The sequence below is a fragment of the Taeniopygia guttata genome, chromosome 3 (assembly GCF_048771995.1).
Source record: "Taeniopygia guttata chromosome 3, bTaeGut7.mat, whole genome shotgun sequence".
In the NCBI taxonomy this organism is placed as follows: Eukaryota; Metazoa; Chordata; class Aves; order Passeriformes; family Estrildidae; genus Taeniopygia; species Taeniopygia guttata.
The window spans coordinates 65,996,895-66,016,981 of NC_133027.1; the positions used below are offsets into that span (position 1 = coordinate 65,996,895).

General features: G+C 40.3%; 1 protein-coding gene across 9 annotated transcripts in view; it reads left to right on the forward strand.

The window, feature by feature from the left end:
• Positions 1-20,087, forward strand: part of UTRN (utrophin) — a 523,567-nt gene that overhangs the window by 57,871 nt on the left and 445,609 nt on the right. For 8 of the 9 annotated variants that reach the window (XM_030268143.4, XM_072927046.1, XM_072927038.1 and 5 more), the window contains exons 2-5: positions 1,586-1,647; positions 16,629-16,721; positions 18,174-18,251; positions 19,973-20,065. In XM_030268143.4, coding sequence (XP_030124003.4) covers positions 1,586-1,647; positions 16,629-16,721; positions 18,174-18,251; positions 19,973-20,065 — 326 coding nt within the window. Of the gene's footprint in view, positions 1-1,585; positions 1,648-12,170; positions 12,204-16,628; positions 16,722-18,173; positions 18,252-19,972; positions 20,066-20,087 lie in introns of those variants that run through there. The other variant, XM_072927041.1, reaches the window with a different exon arrangement.

Here is a 20,087-nt window from a genome sequence, read left to right on the forward strand (position 1 = left end):
TAGTGTGAGCTTCAGATACGAGTTGGGCCAGAAATGAGAAATGTAAGAAATGGTAAGAAATGTTCTGGTTGTATTCTGTGCTTTAAGAATTTTTTTTGGTATTTGGATTTTAATTAAACTTTATTGTACAACAGTCTCAATTGCTGCTCACGTATGTGATCTTGTAAGTGGTGCTTTTTAATCATAATCTCATATTGCTTCAGAATGCATAAATTTTCATGATTGCATGAAAAAGTGAAGTAGAAAGTTTGAGGTGCAAGCAGGTTTTTTCTATGGCTTCATTCCAAGTGCAGGGACAGTAAGTCTGAAAACCATCGTGGTTTGCTACTTTGTGGAATGGATTCTGGAAAAATTGATGCCAGCTGCCACCAAGAGGTTCTGCAAGAGAGTGTTCCAGACAGCAGCATTGTGGTCGCCTGAAGGGTATCTCAAGACTGGTCTGCCAAGAAGCTGGTGGTGTCTTGAAGAGCTCTTGGAGACTCCTCATTTGGGCTGCAGCTGTCCAACAGTTTGCCTGGTGTAAGGCACTGACTGCCTGGCTGTGGTTTGTGCAGGGATTTGGAAGTTAAAGCCTTTGACAGGCTGCATGTATGTATTTTCTTGTCTGCAGCAAGCAGACCTGGAAATCCATACTGGGTGAACCTCCCTTGCCTAGTCTGGCTGTCAGCAGTTATTTCACTGTCATTTAAGTACAAGTGATGAAGCACAGGCTTGCCTTTAGCAGTGCTCAGTGCAATTTACCCAAGATGTGTCCTGTGATACAGGCAGGAGCGTCTGTCCTGTGCTGAAGGTGACTCACCCTGGTTTAGTGGGACAGGCTCTGTAAAATTGCAGGTGACTCCTAAATGTCTTCCTTAGGCATCCTGGGAAGCTGCCTTCTCTCTGCCCAGCTGCAGGCCACTGCTCCTCCCTCTACTCTGACCTAGGGGCGCTTGCCTGCCCTTCTTCCTTGTCCTGCTGGGTCCTTCTGGCTGTCTCCCAGACCCTAGGTGGTGGTACTTTGGTGTCACACCAGCAGGGCGTCCGAAGGGAAGGGCTGCTGAGCCCTTCCCACACCTTAGCTGAACTTGTCTGTGACTGATCACTAACATGCTTCTGAACCCAGATACAAAAGCAGGCTGAGGGTGGGTGAGGCTGCCAGTGCTTCAAGGGTTGTCCCAGCAACTTGGCTACCACAGAGGCTATTATCTCCATCAGAAGCTTGAGTAAGGGCCTCAGCACCTTTTGGAGTAATGCATTCAGGCAAAAAGGTGTTGACGAAGTGTGTTAATTAAAAGCCCATGGTTCCATAGATTGTTTTTCACCAGATGGGAAGCTTGTGAATTTTATGCATCAGAAACCCGCTTGGGAGGTGCAGTGAGGCTGATTCTAATGCAAAGGAGCTGCTGTGATTACTAGCAAAGGCAAAACATTTGTGTGACTCTGCAAGTACCAAAGTGTTGTACATGGTTGTACAGCTTTATTGACAGATAAGACAAAGAATTCTCCCACTTCTCAGGACAGTGTTTAATGTTACCTGTATTCAACAATCTAGGATTAAGAAGAATGCATTTTCACTCATTGTTTTCTTATTCTTTCTCTCCAGATGAGCACAACGATGTACAGAAAAAAACCTTTACGAAATGGATAAATGCTCGGTTTTCCAAGGTAATGTTGGTTTGGATGTACTACTTTATTTTGTTTGGTTCACTGTTTATAATTTTGGTTAAATAGACTTTGCTCTTACTCTTGTGGAATATTTCTAGTGAAATCTCAGTGTGTAGTGAACACAGATAAAATAGTGTAGTGTTTGTTCCCTCAGTTTCCTCATGCACATAAACATTTCATACTATATTTTAAGAAAAAATGAAAAATTCTGTTTGTTAATATATCAGAATAGCTATTTGCATGAGCATGCCTACTTGGTTTTGTTTAGTTTTGGTTTAGTTTATTTCTATGTGCAATTTTCAGAGTGCATTGCAGCAGATTTTGAACCTTCATCACTGTGTTTACTCCGTTGCTGAGTCAGCTTTACTCACTCTGCAAACCTCTAGCTGAAGCCACCTGGTGTTGATACTCAAGCCTTGACTGAAATTTTATATAATTACTTGCTCATTTTGAATTTTCCTCAGCTCTCATGCTGTACGGTTCTCATTTTAATTCTCTTTACTGGCTTAAAACTTACCGAGGATCTTTCATGGTTTGGGATGATAAAGGAAGTGACATTTGCTTTGGAATGCTATTTAAAGCCTGTTTTTTTACACTGTTCTGCTGATAGGGAAAAATGATATTTTGCCCAAGAACATAAGCGTCTGTGGAAAGTTTTACTATTTCATAGTTTGAATGTGTGAAAGAACCTGGAATATTATCAGGGAGAACTCATGGTTTTTTCTACCTAGTGTGGTGCTGCAAATGGGATAACTGCTATTTAACTCATTGAAAAGTGGCATGCATGTGAAATCTTGAAAGCAGATATAAATATAAAGGAAGGGGGGTGTGTGTGGTTTGGTGTTGTTGTTTTGTTTGGTTGGTTGTTTTCTGGGTTTTTTTTTTAATAAAGCTGTGGCAGCTCTTTAGCAATGAGTGGCTGCTTCTGGACTGCTGCCCTTCTGAAGTTCTTGATCCTAATGTAAGGAATTTTTACCTTCCTTTCCTTCCTGTGCAACAGGACACTGGGCAATGCAAGGCTTGTGGCCTTGATTAAATAATTTTGGCTTGGGTTTGTTTTGTTTGAAAGCTGATATCCTGCACTCATCATCCAATGCATTCTTGGCTAGTTTGCTTTTTGGAGGAAGAATGTGTGTGGGTAACGAGTTGCTCTGTGCTCAGCTTTCGACTGCTGCTCAGAGGAGTGGTGGTTCTGCAGGAGGATCATTAGGCAGGGCAGGATCATGTAAGGAAAGAAAATGTGGTGAGAAAGAAAGGACTGACTGTAGTCATGTAGCTGGCCTAGAGATGGCATGAACATGGAAATGACAGTGATACTGAGAATGAATGGCAATCATACTGAGAATGTGCCAGGTGACTCATCTGTGACTGCTGTAGGCATTGTATTGAATATGGTAAAATTGTTTTCAGTCATTCTGCTTGTAGTCACAGGGATGTAACTTATACAGCGTCTTTCCTTCTATACTCCGTAATCAGACAGATCCTGCTAAGCTCCTGGATTTCCCTAGGACAGGACATGGTCAGATACTCACAGGATTTGAAGTTACTGCAGCTTTGTAACTCTGTAACTTCATGGCCCATTAAACACTTGAAGCTATGAAAGCCTTGCTAATGATTAAAGAGACACCTATAAAAGGACATACTCCCAACTGCTGCATGTCCAATTCAAACTTGAGCATGGCTATTTTGGCATGACAAGACACAGATTTATTAAGACTGGCATGTTCAAATTGCAAGGAAAATGGTGGTGTTAAGTAGAAATCACCTCATGTAAGAAAATCTAGTTTCAACTGTACCTTAAAAATAGAAAGGGACTGATTTCAGTCCTGTTGTGTCAAAGTTTTTTTATGTACCAAGTCATTTGGATTGTTTAAAATTCCTTTTCTGTCAACTAGATTGATTTAGCTGCTTAGTAGGGTAGAGAGATTGTAGAGGTTAGTTAAATGTAATCAGATTACATTGCAGAAAGCAAAATGGTAGCTTAGGTATTTTGTGTGGAATTGCAAATTTCATTTCAAGAATTTTACTTGTCCTTCCATGTTAATTATTATGTACTTGCCCTTCATTTAAACAAATAGAAAGTAATCTGTTGAGCCTTTATAAACTAGCTTAGCATACAAAAATTGTAAAATTGCATAATGCTGAGTTTGATTTAAGTCAATTCAATAAGGTTTTACAAAGAATCTAAAAAGAGAGCATTGTCTTCCCCTTCTTTCATCAGAGAATAGGTAGGTGAGTAAAACACTTGAAGTATCTCAAGTGTGCTGTAAGGTGCCTGCTTTGGTACCCTGATGGGTGAGATAAGAGTTCTTGGTGTAGATCTCAGTACAATAACTTGGTTTTGTGCTCTTGGTTTAAACTCTGCTAGAACAATGCCATTTATTTGTGTGTGTTGTTTGAAATCAAGGCACAAACATTTAAAGTGCATCATTTTAAGGTCAATAAATATACTCAGCCAAGAGTTAGTGCTCTCTTAGACGTACATTAGGAGAGCCGTACGCACTACAACTCACAAGCCTATGATGGCTGTGTAGTAAGGATATTTTGTTAAAATTAAAGGGAATAAAAATTGTTGGAGAAATAGTCTGTTACCAAGCTTTAACCAATAGGGAAGGTTTTGAAGCAGAACATTTCAGCATGTGTTTATAAAGTCATGTGATGTTTTTACTTAGTGTATTTTTTCCATTACTCTGTCCAGTCTAATTTCAAGAGTTGGATTTAGCTGTTTTCCTGTGGTATAGCCTTACCAATTAAAGCATCTAGTTGTATGGATAGCTGATATATGTTCTTCACACAATGTAGGATTGTTTTCTATCCTTTTATCCTTTTTTAGATTCAGAACACCTTTCTGCAATGCAGAAGTGCTATCTTGTCACAATGGTTTTTAGCCACTGCAAATAAAGGTAAACATCAGAACTGGCTACTAATTTTTAGTGACCAATCTGAGATTTTAGTTGTCCCAGAGGATTTAACATTTCTCTGATGTCTCTTGGTATAAAACAGAGTTCCTGATCCTGATGACAGAATTCAGAGGGTTGATCTCTTCTGCAAACTCAATCAAACCATCCAAAATATCTAGCTGGTTTTCAGATGGAGCTTGATCAGCATAGAAAAGGGGCTTGAAGATGATTATGCCTGTGTTAGCAAGGACTGGTGTTAGTGATCTGAGGAAGTCTCTTAATCCAGCACACAGTTAGTAATTGCATGTAAAATTATGTCTTGAATGATTCTGATGAGTTACAGGGGAACTTCTGGCTAACAGTGGAATTTCAATTAAAGTCTGGAGGGTAATGTAGTGCCCCAGTACCCCTATGTTATTTGTTTCACACGGGTAAAGAGAAAATGAACAAAGATTTTGTAATAAATGCTAGTTTGTCCAAATATCTGAATAGCTTCAATCTTTGTCTACTTAGATGCTTTATCAGCAGGCCTTGATTTTTTAACTGCATCTTGCAGATCTCTGATGCTTCAGCTTATAATTACAGAGCAAAGTAGTTGGATACTCACACTTGCAACTACAGAAGGTTTCTAGAAACTTGATAGGTATGTTAAAGAGTTCAGGAGTCTTGTGTCCCACTTCAGGATCCTGCAAGTACAATCATTTCTGCCCCATTTTTCTTTCTTTACTCCTACTCTCTGACCCTGTCTTTGGTTGGTATGTTTGTTTGTTTTTTTCCCCCCTCACTTACTATTACACCCTCTCATGTCAGAAGCCTTGTCTGCCTGGCAAATCTTTGCAAATCTGGAGTTTGGCTGCCCTGCCTATTTCATACCCACTTTTGCCTTTGTCACTATATTTTTTTCGCCATCAAGACCCAGTTTTTCTTTTTAAAACTACAGATCTGCTCCATCTGCCCTTCATTTCTCCTCTCCTGCCTTTACAGGATTTGATGCTTGTGTGGTCAGTCCTATTTTTGCATCTCCCTTTGTCTCAGCAGTACTAAACTTGCCCTCCCTTCACCTTCTTGCAGGAATCAGTCTTTGCTGGTTTTTGTTTTTCTCATTTTCCAAGGTGGTACTTTTCCAAGTTTGCTTTCAGATTGGTTCCTCTCCTCCTCTGCTCTTCCTGAGCTTGGCAGGTGGAGCACAAAGTCAGCACAAGAAACATGATTCCCTAACTTAATTTAGACCCATGGAGTCAGGTCTGTCACAGCATGCTGGAACTTAGTGCTGTCACTCACTAGAGGAAGTTTACAGATCCAGCATTGGCAAAATGAAGCAGTGTCTTTTTACCAAAAACTTGTTTCTTCACATTTGGGAAATTTTCCCACAGGGATGGCAAATAATGTTTTATTGCTGGGAAGGTTTTGCTGTGCAAAAAGAGCATAAAAGCCCAGAGATTTATGGTATTCAGTGAAAATGACACTAGATTTCCCTGCCCCTCAGTTATAAGTCTTAGATATGGTAGGCTGTTGAATGGAGTCAGCTAGGGCATTGTTCCAAGGTGTCAGGAACTGCATTCAAAGCCCTTGCATGCCTGGGCACTGGGCCTCCCTTTCCTTTCCATCATGTGTTCCCCTTGCTTTCCAATACAAGCTCAATTTTTTTTTTTTTTTTTTTTTAATCTATAGAAGCCTTGTACAGTTTTACTTGTGCATTTGCAGTGTTCTTGCTGCATGTATTTGTGATTCTGCTCCTCCAGGTCCTGTGCTAGTGCCCTGACATCTGCATTGGCCAGCATTGACAGGGCTTGGTCCAGTCCAGGATCTGCCAGTGTGAATAAAGCCAGACATCCCACACTTTTACAGCATCTTAAACTCTTTTTCCTACTCTTTGGTCTTCCAAAAATATATTTGACTTTAGGGTTAGAGTAAAGAAGAGGAGGAGGTGCAGCTTGAGAGCAGAATGCATCCTTCAGGGCTGAGCTCCAAGTTGGCCTTTGAGAAGGCAAGTGCTCAGTGTGGGGGCTACTGCACATTTCCTCTCCTGGGCTGTGATATGTCCCCTCCCCTGGAAGGACACCAAAGGAAGAGGAGAGTAGACAGGCCAGTAGGAGAACTGATGAGTTGTACTTGGGGTGCTTTGGGGTGTTGTGGCTTTATATGCGTCTTAAAATTGAAACAGTTAATTCCTTGTTATACCAGGCATTAATGCATTTGGTAACTGCAAATTCATCTGTTAGTTTTTTGTGTGGTGTGCTGAATAGATGTTTTCCTCTATTTCTGCTCCTTAATTTTCTGTCTTCTAAGGATTGTTTTGTCATAGTGGTAAACGTCAGGTCCCGTACTTCTGAAGACAGTTTGCAGCTCCATTGCTGACCCTTAGCAACTGTGATAAATCTTTTTAAAGACAAAATTATACCTATCCATGATAACTAATTTCACATGACCTGAGATGCCTGAGGTCGAAGACATTTCAGAAGTGGGTTTTTTTGGGGGGAAGGAGAATTACAGAGTTCAGTGTATTAGTCATGCAAGAAAAAAAGATCAAAAAGATTGATTAGGCAATTTTGTCTGTCCAAGGTGACATCATCTAAAATGGTGTCTAATCCTTTTTGCAGTGCAGTTTTTGTGGTGCAAACAAAGAAATACTTAATGGCTGGTAAAATATTCTACAGTCTAATTGCTTCTGATATTTTTCAATGCTGGATTAAACTGTAAAATGTAACTTCACTCAAAGACAGCAAAGCTTAAAAAGCAACAGCCTTGGTAGAAAAGAGGAATAATCTGGGTGGAAAAGAATTAAAGTTTGCATGAGCTGGCCTTGAAAAAGTAAATTTTTAGTGTGCTTTTTTCATTGTATCTTTTTATGAGAAGACCAAATAAGCCTTTCTAGGCCTAGCATATGTATTAGCCAAGAAGCATGAAAGTAAATTTTTCTTCTCTAATAGGTTGTGAGTTATGGTAAGGATGACTACTTTCTAGCATAAAAGCAATAATATGTAGCATTTTGTGATCTCTCCCAGATATAGCCGCAGCAAAAAATTGTTGGTTTTCTGCCTTCCTTTCAATTTCTGCTGCTTTCTGCTCTAAGGACAAGGTGTGGGCAGCATCTGCCTTGCTGGTCCTGAAAGCTTGGTGTAGTAATATGGGCTGTAAGTATTGCTGACTTGGTTAATGCTCTGGGTTTGGGTGTGATTCTTGAGCTTGGTTATCATCCCGGTTGTTGGAGGGTTTGTAGGACCTTCTCAAGCACTAGAGCTGAACCTGGTAGAAGCACCAAAGCAAATATGTTCCGTTACCTGTTAGCTGCTAATGAGAATAGTCAACCTGGTTAGCAGGAATTTTTTTAAGGGTCCAGTTGAAGTTATCTGGCTTGAAAAACTATAAATAAAAGGATAACCTTTCAGTCTTACAAGACAACTGACAGTGGTAAGCAGGGTCCCAACTGCCCCTGCTGGTACTGTTATGTAATGAGGCTTAATTGCAAGCTGAGGTTAGTACTGTTACATTAAACATGTTATTGTAACATAGGCTTCTGTAAATGCATTAATAAATACAGTGGAGAGAGAAAGACCTACAAAGTTACTGATGCCTTGCAGTGCAATTTGCACTGATAGATCTTCCCTCCTTTGGTCATGTTGTCAGTTGAGTATTTTAGGTGCTCTGTGAATTGAACTATCTTTAGCTTTCCAGCTTTGCTGCTTCTTAAACTCATGTCTGTCATCTAGTAGAATCAAAATTTCCAGCATATCTCAGTGATGAGTATTACTTCCCCCTGCCACCCCCTGTTAGTCTGGGGTTTTAAATAGCTATTTAGTTGCTTGTAATTACTATTTTTGAGCACCAGTAGTTAAAAATAATTTGGTCTATAAGGTGTCTTCCTCTTATAACTTTTTATTTATTTGCTTTACTTGGTATTTGAAATCATAGTTTTGGTACTAGTGTTGTGTTGAGATGCCACAACTCCTTGGAACTATTCAGCGTGGAGCAGAATATACTCAGTGAAATATATCTGTCACAGTTGAGCTGGTATTTGTGTATGATGTCCTGTAACTCCTGCATATTAGTGGAAGGAGAATGGAAAAAAGTACCACATTTTAATAAAAATACTTCTGTAAATATTGTCTATAGTTTTAAATTAGAAACTGGCAAGATTATTTGTTGACATGGTTGTTTACTTTATTCAATGACCTTTTTGCTTTCTGATTAGTTTCCCACATTTAGTTCCCATGTGCTGGCCTTATGATGTAGCAGCACTTGACATGTTTTCTACTTGGTCTTGGTCATGATAAAGTGTAGTTCTTGCTCTTTTGTTGTTTGAGTTTAAACTGGTTACCATGAGTTCCCTGGGAATGTACTTGAACATTATGGATAGTTCTGCTGTCATTTAAGAGCCCAACCTCTCCAATACTTGCCCATTCTCAGAGAAAAGGGGTCTTCACAGTTCTACTACTACTTTGACCTATGTATTGAGCATCTTATTATATGTTAAGAATTGTCATATATTGGTTAAAAAGAATTAATTAAAACAACTCTTGACTTCATAAAAGTGACATTTGAAGATAGAAGAAATATGATGGAAAATCAGTATGTACTGCTTTCTATGTCTTTTCAGGTTGTTTTGATGTTCCTGAGGTAGCAGATAGTGTAAATGGCAACCAGGGCTTTTCCCAGCACTGCTCTGAGCAGCTGGAACTTGTCTGCTACATTCCCTTAGTGGTGAAGGTCATTTGTATGGTTTTATGAAATGTGTTACTTTCCTGGTGACAGCCAGTGTGCATTAACTGTGAAACTGAGAGGACCTTTCATCCTGGTTTTAATGTTGTGACTACAAGGTCTGAATCAGTATACCAAGGAGGATGTGAAACAGAGGTGGCTTATCTCTTATTCTCCAATCTCTTTGGCATTCTTTAATTGAAAAAGTTAGGTTTAATAATGTAGCTTCAATAATTATTGATTTAAAGCACAGGTAAATTGCTACAAATAATTGATATGAGAAAATTTTGTATTTCTAATTAAACAACTAGGTAAACATTTAAACTTCTTTAATGATTGCCTTTGCATATAATTTCATGTTCAAGAATAAAGAACTTCAGTAGTCATGATAAAATGATAAATAATAGATGGTGTTTGAAAAAAATGGTGGTTTTGTCCTCCTGAGAATTTGTGACTCCCTTTTTCTCCTCTGACTTGGCTCAATTTGATACAGTTCCCCATTGGTAATAAAGGGACAATTAAGAATGTTCTGCTGTAGAACATACTCAAGAATGATCACTGCCTTGTAGCTGTGGTGGCTTTAGTAGCACAAACTCTAAGTGTAGACGGCTGGGCTTTTGACTTGTCAGCAGCATTGGATGACTTAAAAAAATCTGATGTGGATTTTGTTTATATCTTCCTTCATTTCCTGGAAATGCTTTCTGGCAAAGAGAAGGAATGAATTCTGCCCAGTCATGTTGGCTAGCCTGGATGGCCTTTCCTTGTGAGTAATTCTAGATGCACACAAGGAAGTGTGAGTCACTCTCTTAAACCTGATCCAGGTAGAGGGACTTGAAAGACAGCCAAAGGGGCATATGAGGGCAGCTGGTGTGAGGAGAACACTGCATGTGGTATCTCCTTCCCAAATAGTTCCGGTATCTTGCTGGAAAGAGTAAAACTGATGCCTGAGGTGCCTGGCCTTGTGTATGTATGGTAGCATCTGGTCTCTACCTCAGAGATCATTAATAAACTGCTGCTTCCTCATGAGATAAATCAACAGAAAAAGTAGTTTCTGCTGTGGATAACTAGTTCTTTGTCTCTTCCCTCGCTTACTTGCGTTCACACAAAGGCTGCCACCAAAATGTTTGTTGGAGTAAATGTAACGTGGTGCACTGGATCTGGTTCTCATCCTTGTGTATGAGCCTAGTGGTGCATAACGAATGTTGTCACCACGCAAAGTTCATGAGAATACAAGCAAGCCTAGCCCTTAGCTTATGTACAGTCTCTAGGTTTTATTTTTTTTACTTTCCTTTCTCTTGCTCTGCCTCCCTTTCCCTTTCCTTTTTCCTCTTCCTCTTTCCCTTACACCAGCCATGTTAAGTGAATCAACTCCTTTTCTGCTATTAGTGCTAATTTAAAGCCCTGAGGAACGAACACTGCCTCTTTCTAAATCTGTTAATTATGTTCTTTTGTTTGTTTTATCAAGCCTTTGTGTCTGTTACAGTAACTGTGTACAGCTTTGCTGGCAAAGCCTTCTTGAACAGGCTGAGGGAAAGAGATTTCTGCCAGGATTTTTTGGGTTTTTTTTCTCCTGCTCTTGCGGCAAACATAAGCAAAGCTGAGAAAAACTACCTTCTGTTAACTGATAAAAGTGTTCAGTGAGTGGGATGTGAATGCTTTACACCCTGAACCGGCACAGATCTTCTGGTACTGTGTCCCTGCCGGTCCTTTATGCTGTCTTTGTAGTGTAAACTGGACTCTATTTTGTCTTTGAGAAAGGACCTATTAGTTGCCTCGTATTTGTACAGCGCTTAGCACAATGTAAGCTGCTCTTTAAGTACTTACCAACACAACAGTGACTAGCCATTTGTCCTTGTGAAGGGCTAGCTATGGTTTGTCACTGTCACTCTTTCTTACAAGACAAATACTTAAATTTCTCCATCCATTATGCTCAGTGATGGACTACTTCTCCTTACAGGATGCTGGGAGGGGCTGAACTACTTTGTACTTGTGTAGTCTTTAAGTATTTTGAAAGTGAGTAAAATGTTAGTTCTGAAAAAGAGAATTTAGTTTGCCTTAGCATACTGTATGCCAGACAAGACTCTACAGAGAGAGAAACGCATGTGCTTTTTGCATACTGCAGATTGTGTATTTATTTGTGTGTGTATCTGTGGCTACAGACTTCATTTTTCAGAAGGCCAGATTATTTTCTGGGTGTTAGGAGTGAGCAGTATGGATGTGGGTAGATATGGTGAAGGAAGCAAGCTGCAGGAGCCCCATGCTTTACCTTCTGTCTTCCCCTAGAGCCCAGGCTCTTACAGCAGCACACCAGCCTGCCCCAGCTGGTCTCGGGGCTGTCTGCTTCACCCCAGTGCAGTCTGCATGGAACAGGTGCCCTGATGGTAGTCAGACTGCTGGGTCAGAGCCAGGGTTCGTGGCCCCTGGCCTAGAAGTACAGGTCCAGCCTTGGAGCTGCAGTGCAGCTCCCAGATTGCCCTTGCCCTGCCTCAGCAGCCTGCCCCAGTGGGCTCGGTGGTGGGCACTACTTGTGAGGTGGTTGGGCTCTGCATTGGTTTTATCACAAAGAGAGGGTGATGGCAGCAGCCTGGCTTGGCTCAGGGCTGGCTCATACCTGGCACAAGAGGACATGCATAGCTGCTTTGTCAGCATTGCTCCAGAGCTTTCCCTTGTCATTTTTTGGGAAATAAAGGTATGGGACTATCACTTGGGGCTGCCATTTCCTGCACCCTTCTATCCTTAATAAACTTCATGAGTCATGTGGCTGTCAGAAGCTGGGATCTGTAGCTGGTCTGTTTGCATAAAGAAAGTAGAAGACTTCCTGGAGCTCAGTGGGCTGCTATCGAACTGCATCCCAAGAAAGCACAGTATCCAGCTGCACAGGCAGACAGAGCAGTGATATTTCTGACTGCAGACTATATCGTTCACAAAGCAGATCCTTGCATGGAAATGTGCACTCAGGTACGAGTAAAATGGGTGAGTGGGAGGAAGCAGTGTGAGCAGAGCAGGATGCAGTGCCTGTGCAGTCTCTGCTCCACTGGGACATCAGCTGCCTGTCAGGGCTGGCTTTGTGCCCTGATGGGACAGCTGAGGCTGCCTGGGTGGCAGCTGCCACCAGGTGTGTACATGGGATTCAGGTGGGCGTGGGAAGCTGAAGGTTTCCAGCTTTCCTGGTGGGTGTGCTTGTGTAGAGGTGGTGATGGGCTTGGTGGGGTGGGTGTTGCAACCTTTTCTTACCAAACTTGAGTCACCTTGCATGTGGGAAAATATATCCTGTGAGCCGTCTTCTTTCCCTCAAAGAGCATTTGCTAGGCTTCACTAAATACAGAGCTTTGTATATGGTGTTGTCTGTTTTGAGGATAGTGGATACTTGAACAAACCAGGAATGAGTAGTTTAGTGTGCAGAAATAATTTAATACACTTCTGTTGACTCTTTGAACTGACAGCAAGATATGGTGCTCTGATGGCCATCATAATGGAAAAGTCATTCTCCTGAGAAAGCAGAGCTAAATTATTTCCACCATCACAGCAGGGTACATTCCGTAGGGATGGAACATACCATGACCTGATGAAATGAATGACTGAAAGCAGGAAGTCATTCAGCTTATTTTCATGCATCTGAAGTGAGGGGATGGAATCAAAGAAAGAAGACTGTATCCTCTCAATACTCTTGTTGCACTGTATTAAATGAAGTATCTTTCTGCTTTTTCAGTAGTTCCAAATCCTTTTTAACTTCTGGACCTAAGGCAACATATTAATTGAGGCTATATGGTTATAACATTCTCAGTTTTGGTGTTGTATATGTGTGTGCTGTTCTAATGATATGTAATTATAATTAACTGTATAATTATAAAGGCTTTCCTTCTGTAGGACCTTTGATGGTGTCTCCCACAACACCATTTGTCATTAAATTGGAGAGATAGGGGTTTGATGAACAGACTGTTAAATAAATGAGGAATTGCCAAGGCAGCTGCATCCAAAGATTTGCAGTCAACTGCTCAATGTCCAAGCAGAGATCAGAAATAAGTGCTGTCCCTCGGGGTCCATCATGTGATCTGAAGAGTTCAGTATCAACAATGATGTGCAGTGGGTTTGAGTATGCCTTCAGCAAGTTTGCAGATGACACCACACTGAGCAAGTCCAGTTGATTTGCAAGTGGGAGTGGAAATCACCCAGAAAGACTTCAGCCTAGAGAAGTGGGCCTATATAAATTTTGTGAAGTTTGGCGACGCCAGGGATGTGGTCCTGGCCTGCACCTGCACCATGGCCTTCCCCAGTATCTGTACAGACTGGGAGATAAATGGATTAGGAGCAGCCCTGTGGAGAAGGACTTGGGGGTACTGGTGGATGACAAACTGCACATGAGACAGCAATGTGTGCTTCAGCTCAGAAAGCCAACCATACTCTTGGCTTCATGAAAAGTGTGGCTAGCGGGTCAGTGGAAGTGATTTTCCCCCATTACTCTACTCTGAAGAGACCCACACTTCAATGACTAAGAAGTTTGGTTGGTTGGGGTTTTTTTTAGTTTTTTGCTGTCACAACGAGTGTTTGATTATTTCTGCATACAGAGACCTCTGTTAGCTCCTACTGCTTGCTTTTCTGGTCACATGAACAATTTCCTTGTGCCTTTAGCAACCTGTTTTTACTGTCTTCAGTGTGGTGATGCAAATCAAATGTAAACTACATTTTACTGGCATCTGGGTTGATTTCTCTGTGGCTGATCTCCTCCTGTATTATGACATAAACTGTAGAAGTGGCTAATCTGCATCTCCATTTCTGTTATCCTGTTCTCTGGCTTGTAAAATCACTGAATGGTTAAGGTTGGAAGAGACCACTAGAGATCATCTGGTCTCCCTCCCTGCTCAAGCAAGGAGCCCTAGAGTGTGTTACTCAGGATTGCATCCAGATGTTTTTTGAACATCTCCAGTGAGGGAAGTTCTACAGTTTCTCTGGGTAATCCATTCTGTTGTGTGATCACCTGCACAAGGAAGGTATTCCTTATGTTCAAGTGAAACTTCTGTCAATTTCTGCCTGTTGCCTTTTGTCCTGTTGCTCCACTGAGAAGAGCTTGGCTCCATCCTCTTGAGACATTCCCTTCAGGTACCTGCAGACACTGATCATATCTCAGTTGTCTCTTCTTGAGGCTGAACAGGCCCAGCTTCCTGAGATGTTCCATGTAAGAGGTGCTCCAGTCTCTTGATCAACTTTGTCAGACTTTGCTGGAGCTACTCCAGGAGCTCCACATCTCTCTGGTACTGAGGAGCCCAGAACTGGACACAGCACTCATGAGTCTCACACACACACACCTAGTGAGATGTGGTCTCACTAGGGACAAGTAGAGAGACAGGATCATGTCCTTTGATCTCCTGGGAGTGTTCTTCCCAATGTTCCCAGGATACCATTGGCCTCCTTAGCCACATGGGCACCCTGCTGGCTCATGGACAGGTTGTTGTCCACCAGAACTCCCAGGTCCTTCTCCACAGAACTGCATCCCAGCAGATCAGCCCAAGCCTGTACATACATGAGATTATTCCTCCCTAGGTTCAGGACCCTGCATTTGCCTTTGTTGAATTTCACACTGTTCCCCTCTGCCCATCTCTTCAACCTGTTGAGGTCCCTCTGAGGGGCTGCATGGCCCTCGGGTATTGGCCACTCCTCCCAACTTTGTGACATCTATGAACTTGGTAAGGAGGCATCTGTCCCTCCATCGAAGTCATTGATGAAGAAGTTAAACAATACTGGACCCACTATTGAACCTTAGGGGACACCACAAGTGATAGGCTTCCAACTACACCCTGTGCCAATTATAGTGACCTTCTGGGATTTGCCATTCAGCCAGTTCTCAATCCACCTCACCTTTCACTTGTCCTGTTCACACACCTGAGTTTGCCTATGTGGCTATGATGGGAGACAGTTCAAAAGATTTGCTGAAGTCCAGCTAGACAGCAGCCATCCTCGTCTCTCCAGCCAGTTGTCCCATTGTAGGCTCCAGCATGTTTTAAAAGTTTGGCTAAGTTTCTATGCAGCTTTGAAGCACCTGAATAATCTGTGAAAAACATATGCTCTGAGAGGAAGATCATCCTTACCACTGTTTAGCTGGTTGAAATTTGTTACATTTAGGTGTGTTTTTGTACAGGAAACTAAAATATTCCTTTGCGGCTGTTCAACTCTGGCTGTTTTTTTTTTTTTTTTTTGTGTGTTGGTAGTTTTCATAGTATCAAATCTAACTAAATGGGGCACCTAAGAAAAACCCATATGAGTTTTGGAGAAAACCAGACATTTGCCAAAAAACAGGGTTCCTTGAGCTATTCAGATCTCCTTTTCTGATTATTCAGTATTTGTCAATTACGAGCAGTTATAGGGCAGAAGGAGATAAGTGAAGACAGGAGAGATCTATGCCAGCTAATTTATGTCATGTAGGGCAGGGCTTTGACAGCCTTCTTTCTGAAAAGCAATGTTAAAAAGGGAAGGTGATAGAAAAAGGAAATATTGGAGGTTTTTGTGAGATTCTCAAAATATTTTTCCTCTCCTCAAATTGTGATTTGAAAGGGACAGTGAAATCAGTAGTTTAATTGATTTTTAGGCAGCCAGCAGGTGAATATTACAAAGCAAATCCACTTGGTTGCTGGCTGGCTGTGTCTTTTCCCCCTATCCTGTAGAACTGTCCCACAGTACCTTTCTTATGGTCCAAAAAGAGATAATATAAAAAGGAAGAATGGAAAAGGTTAACATGACTCCACTCTCATCTGCCACAATTTTTGTACAGAGTCCCTTCACTCCCAAAGAAAGCAAAAATTAGAAATTTATGATTTAGAGTACCTCTGGGTTTCACATTATGCTTCTTTTCCATGGTAGAGAAAGTGATTAATTTGTTTCAATAAATATTATACCTTTTGATCTACTGGTCTTTGTAGAACAGTGGTATCTTACACAGGGCTCAATTCCAAGTAATTTTTTGTCCTTTTTTTTAAATCTGAGAGAACTTGTCCTGGTAGCTTCTTTCTGAAAAGCCTCAGTTCTTCCTTTAGATGCAGCCAAACCAAAGCATTCTTTCTCAAATGAGTTCTCAAACGTGACAAAATTTTGTTTCTTTGCCATCCTTGCGTGTTCGTGCATCCACCCTAATCTGAGCCAGGATGCACTTATTTGATTCCTTAGTACAAGGCTGCTGGTGCACAGGACCACACTGACAGGGAAGAAAGAAGAATACTCTTAAAAAGGGAAGGTTTCCTACTTGATCACTGTAGCAGTCCCCTAGCTTTCGTTTGCTACTTTTAGTGCCGAATAAGAATAAATTAAAAGATACAAAGGAAAAAGTATCTTTCAGGGAAGTTCTGCTTAAACACTGTTTTTATTAATCCTTTTTTTTTTTTTTTTTTTCTGCAGAGTGGGAAGGCCCCAGTGAAAGACATGTTCACAGATCTCAAAGATGGAAGGAAGCTTTTGGACCTTTTGGAGGGTCTGACGGGGAAACCTCTAGTAAGAGAAACATCTGAGTCATATTTCCATTTATTGAAAAACCTCAAACCAATGAATAAAAAAACCCACAAACTGATGCATGAGATTTAAAAAAAAAAATTATTTATTTAAAACCTTAATTTGCTTGTAATGTGTACTTGTTCTTTACAGTTCCAGTGAAATTCCCATGAACTTCACTCATGAGATACAGGGTCAGGCTGAAGCTTAACTGTGTAACCCTCTCTTGAGAGTTTACTTGAGGGTCTAGCAAAGCATGTAATCAGTGGTGTTGTTCACATAGTCTATGTTTTTATTAGAGATCTTTTAAAGGTCTGTTTCTGGATGCCCAGGTTGACCTGTGTTCAGCTGGATCCCCGTGGGCTTCTAGTAAGCTCATGAAAGATCCCTTAAAGAACAAAAAGAAAGTAAAAGACAACAGTTAGTAGGTAAAAATCTGCATCTCCATTGAAAAATTTCATAATCTACAGACAGGAAAAGGATGAAAACTGCTCAAAATGTATATGGAAAAGTGCATGTGGCTGAAAATTCTTCCCCTGCTACCATTAATGGCTCTTCAGAAAGGTGCATGAAATATGGTGAAACCTGTGCCATTACTTGAGATTAAAATCTTGATTTCACTATTTATACTAAGTCTCAAATTTGTTTATGGACCTTATTGGGAACCTTCAGTCATACAAAATTTCACGGTGCAAGTTTACTTTTTTTTTAAGCAGATGTGTTTTACTACTACTTTTAATAATTTGTGGTGTGATTTGAAGTATGATGAAAACAACATGAATTTTTTTGTATCTAAGTTGACTGCTGTGCTCCAAATTCAGCTCCATGCTTTTGCAGTATGATCACTTTCTGCCACAGGAATTAAATTATGGTGATTAAAAGCAAATGGAGTGGCAGGTATTGTCAAGAATTGAAGGTTTGTTTTTTTTTTTTTTGGTGGGTTTTTTTTTCTGGTTGCGGACGTTTTTTTGGTTTTTTTTTTTTTTATTCCCCTGACATCAAAAGGAAGGGAAAGTCAGGAAGAATAACTTCTTCCCAGTATGCAAAGATTTAGCAGGCTTTTGGTGCCAGAAAAACAAATTGCTGCTTGTTCTCTCTTGGGAGCCAGAAAATTTCAAGTACTCTGGCAAATGTTCAAAAGCCTCAGATTTTCCCCAGGAACTCTTCCTTTGCTTTTGCATTGGTGGTTTATAATTCTGTAGATGCTGGGAATAAAAATTTTGGCCTTAACTGAAGATGAGCTGAAACACATTTTGAGTCCAAGGCCTGTCCTGTGCCTCAAATTGGGGAATATTATTCTGACCAGTTTTTATTTTGAAATTGTTGTGGATGATCTTGTTTGGTTTTTCTTACTACTACTGAAAGAAAAGTTAAAATCTGGAGATTTCTTCTCTAATTTTGTTTGGTATGTCCATTAATTCTGATGTTGAACAGATTGGAACTTTTTATTTTCAGCCTAAAGAACGAGGTTCCACACGAGTACATGCTTTGAATAACGTCAACCGAGTACTGCAAGTCTTGCATCAGAACAATGTGAGCATATTTTTCCACAGCTTTTCAGGAGATTCTTTAGTTTATTGTTGTATGTAAATGAGTTCAGAATGCAGAGAGTAAAAGTTTTTTGTATCTGAGACCTCACCGAGATGGGTAAACTGTTCATAATTTTTTATATGATGCAGAATTTCAATTCTGTGAGATGTTAAAATGCAAACTTGATAATGGTATTAAACCACTGATCAAACTCTGGCTTGTTGAGATGTGTGCAGCTCCCAAGAAAAAGGTGCCTTGAAGTTTTGCTATTGCATAGCTGATGAACACAGCAGGACAAAATAATTATTTCAAATAATGCTGCATAACTTGTGCAGGAACCTGTGAGGGGATGGCAGGTTTCATGGCTCTATCCTGCTCTCTGTTTTCGGGAGGGTCTTTTCATTGATTTCTGTCACTCTGTGTCAAACATACACTGTTTCTAATTCGCAGCTTTGGTAACTGGTCAGAAGAACAAACAAGCAAACAAAATCAAATTCTCCTTTAAGAAAAATAATAATATTAATTATTTGGCTTAATAATTGTTTTTACTGCCTGGAAGACAGTAGTGCTATAGTAAAGTGGTTTTAGGTTTTCTTCCTTTTTTGACAAACAATTCCTGGTAAATGTGCTGTCTATACTTAGAGTTTCTATTTGTGAATGTCAGGTCACTAAAATAATGTAATAAAAACATTTTGGCAATAAAATACATCAAATACAAGAAAGCATGGGCATATTTATGTAAACTGCTGATTGAAGGGTGACACAACATGCTGTATTATACTGCAATTTCCGCTCTGTGTTGGTGGACTAGTGTCGTATTTCTTGGAAGCAGACAAAGCTGGCAGTTGGTTCTTTTTGTTCTTTGCGGCACTGTAAATATTAATTTTTAAAAGGATAAATAATGAGTTTTTCAGCTTGAAAGAATTGGTTTTATTATAACAATAAATGAAACAATACTGAATTGCAATAATTAATTATTTCTTCCTTAAGCTGACAGCATCTGGGTTTCTGGAAGTAAACAGATGGTCTTAGTTAGCTGAAGGTTGTTAAGGTCATGTAGTTGATTTATGCCTACTGCTTAGCTTCATTAGAAAGTGTGTTGTGTGTTATGATGGAGGGAAAAGGCATCCACTGAAAAGCAGTTGCATTCTGTTGTTTGAGAGTTTGTGGGCAATGAAATATTCATAACTTGTGAAATAATTTATAAAAGTATTTAAATATATATTGCAAGGATCAGACAAACCTAGGGTGTAGGTGACCAAGTGATCCTGTGGATCTCATCCTTTAGGCAGAATGGTTCCAACTAAGGAAAGTCAACTTTTTTGATTTGTAAATCAAATTAAAATATAAAAATAACTGAGGACCAAACTTGTTTAATTTTTATTTTCCTATCAGGTCCTTTATGCTTGCATTTCTGTTTTTCAGTTTTGACTGCTGGTATGCACCTGTATATTTAGAGGAGAGAATAAAATTCTTCCAGTGGAATATGTTCTTTGGTGCCATCTCTTGTCATGCAGTTTAAACAGTTAATGTCATGACAACTGCTTAAATAAACTTAACAAATTTAGATGAACAGTTTTCTGTCAACTCTGCTTTTCTCTTCAACTACTATTTATTTCAGGGCACTTGGTAATACTTGGCTGGACAGCCAGGGATGTGGGGTGGGGTTGTTACTTGGAGCTATGATAACAGTGTTTAATAGAGAGTTGATTCAACCCCTCCAGGTGGAGTTGGTGAATATTGGAGGAACTGACATCGTTGATGGAAATCACAAGCTGACGCTGGGGCTGCTCTGGAGCATTATCTTGCACTGGCAGGTGAGAGTGCTATGAGATCTCT